General features: G+C 37.0%; 1 protein-coding gene across 1 annotated transcript in view; it reads left to right on the top strand.

Moving 5' to 3' along the window:
* COL12A1 (collagen type XII alpha 1 chain) overlaps positions 1-2,645 on the top strand; it is a 163,009-nt gene that overhangs the window by 111,857 nt on the left and 48,507 nt on the right. The window contains exons 50-51 of the mRNA XM_019520465.1: positions 1,071-1,213; positions 1,412-1,521. Coding sequence (XP_019376010.1) covers positions 1,071-1,213; positions 1,412-1,521 — 253 coding nt within the window. The remainder of the gene's footprint in view (positions 1-1,070; positions 1,214-1,411; positions 1,522-2,645) is intronic.

A 2,645-nucleotide genomic window follows, 5' to 3' on the forward strand; every position in this document is an offset into this window, starting at 1 on the left:
TTGGCTGGGATGGTTTAGTTGGGGATGATCCTGCCTTGAGCGGGAGGCTGAAATAGATTACCTTTTGAGGTCCCTTCCAGTCCTACTTCCCTATGATTCTATGTTGTGTAAAGCTAAAAAAGTAAACTCTGTTAAAACTGTTGTATTCAGGCAATTACATTTCCTAGTCAGAGTAGAACAGCTGCACTCACATCTTAGTTAATTTTTATTACTAGAGTTATATTCACTTCATCATCTTCAACCTCTGCAGGGCAAATATATATTGCTGAGTTAGTGAATTATTTCTGTGTGGCACAAAATATAATGTTTTGTCACTTTGTCTCAAATTCGTGGAAGTTTTCTTACTATCTTTGTTTTAACTCACTGGGTCATATGGCTCTCAGCCAGTAGCAGAACTTTGACACTATAAAATGAAGCCATGTGGGCTGAATGGAAGCAAAACTCATCTCTCTTTCTTATACAACCTCTCATATCCACCCTGCTGCTTCCTTTTAATGCCAAAGGTTGTTCAGCTACAGGCTCTCTAGGCGTCCTTTAAAATACTTATATTTATTTCTGGATTTCTGCCACTTTGGTGTCCAGTAAAGTGAGTGGACAGGAATATAACACAGCTAGGGAGATCACAACTAGGGAAAGGTACCCCAGATTCTTCACAGTGTGTGTAGAACCTCTCCCTCTCTCATTATTCCTCTGTGGGTGGATCAGCCACAGTTGAGTCCTTGTACCCACAGTGCCTAATTGCTTGACATGAAACTGGCTGGCCCAGAGGAAGGCTGTGACCCATCTTTCTTCTGTAGTGGCCATCAGCTGAATCAGCATGGTAGTAGCCTACACTACATCCTATAAATGCAACCAAGCTCAGGCACCAAAATGCACTCTCGTAACTCATAATGCGAATTCTGTTTGCATAGGGATTTTTCTTTCATTTAAAATGCTGAGGTTTGTTAATCAGTGTAGGTTTTTCAACTTCTGGTATGCTTTGGTTTTAAAAAAGTGAAAATGATGAAGATCTTTTCATTTTTCTCATGCATATTTGATGAGAAAAATATACCCTTATGTCCTCTTAACAGGGAACTTCACCCAGAGGGATTGCCACAGGCTTACACTATCATACTGTTATTCCGTCTTCTTCCGGAAACCCCCAATGAGCCATTTGCAATTTGGCAGATTACAGACAGAGATTACAAACCACAAGTCGGAGTGGTTCTTGATCGTAAGGATAATTATACTTACTGAACAGAAGTTTATAAATGGAAACATGCAACTGCTTTGCATGAATTGATACAATTAATAATGCATTTAGTAGAACTGTACAGTGTTTACATAGGTCTGCCTAAGATGGTGATTTTTTTGTCTGTGGCTTGTACCATGTCTGTATCTAAAATTAAATTTGTTAATTATAATTATTCAGCTTCCAGCAAAGTACTGTCATTCTTTAACAAGGATGCAAGAGGAGAAATTCAGACAGTAACTTTTGATAATGATGAAGTAAAGAAAATCTTTTACGGAAGCTTCCACAAGGTAATGTTTTGAAATATCATGAATATTGTCTTGTAAAGTATTGCCCTTAAACAACAAATAAGCAAACAAAAACTGTTGGATCTGTCCTACCTACAGTTTGAACAGCACCATACATTTACACAGTGATTTATAAAAGGTATGTGTCAAGATCTCTGAAATAGTATATTCTTAAAGCTCCCATTGACTTCAGGGGCAGTTAGAGTGGGCCCAGTATTAGAAAGGATTTTTCGGAGGTGGGGCCTAGTTGAAAAACAGATCAAAGACTGTTCAATCATATCAGATAATGAGAAAGAAAATATAAAAATCAGAAGATGAAAGGGAGACTACAATAAGAAAAGACTGGGAGGAGTATAAGAAATGGAAAAGAGCAGCAGAAGAAATAAAAGCATGGACGTGTATAGTTATGAGAATCATTTAAGATAAATTTTAGCAGAACTATACCTTAAAGTTTAGTATAAATATAGCTTAATTGTAGAAGAGAGAACTGTTAGGAGAAATCACATAGTGGAGGATAAAGTCTATTTGTGAATATGTGTTCTTGTATTGGAATCATGGATTGTATGAGACTATCACCTGTCTCCAACAGCATCTTCAGTTCTCATCATGAGCATAATATTGTTGCTAAAAAAATTTTTCTACCTGTACTCAGATCCAAGAGGACAAGAGCCATTTTTTCTTAGGACGAATAACTGTGTTTGGAGAATGTCAGAGTTCAGTAAGATTTAGACTCATCTAAATGAACAAGATAAGGGTTTTTTTGGTTGAAGAAGACTGTAAGGGGGTCAGGGGGCTTAAGTTCTGTTCTCTTGGCTGAAGCTGGCTTATTGTGCAACCTTGCACCAATTCCTTTGGCCAGTTTTACTGTCTTATTGTTCCCAATTGAAAGCAGCTTTTGCAAAGCCTTCTGAAACCCGCAACTGAAACTGCCATGTAAATGCTAAGTATTTTTATGATTTCATTCAGTATCTATGTAGGGTGCCTAAATAGTGAATGGCACTGCTGGTTATTTGTTAGGTAACTGCTTTGTCTGAATAGAAAAGTCATATAAAGTAAAATTGAGTTAAAGAAAATTTAGTTTGTAGAATTAATGCAAATATTTCAAAGTTCTCCAAACAAAAATAACT

This window comes from Gavialis gangeticus, unplaced genomic scaffold (assembly GCF_001723915.1).
Source record: "Gavialis gangeticus isolate Ggan-Ray unplaced genomic scaffold, GavGan_comp1, whole genome shotgun sequence".
Classification (NCBI taxonomy): Eukaryota; Metazoa; Chordata; order Crocodylia; family Gavialidae; genus Gavialis; species Gavialis gangeticus.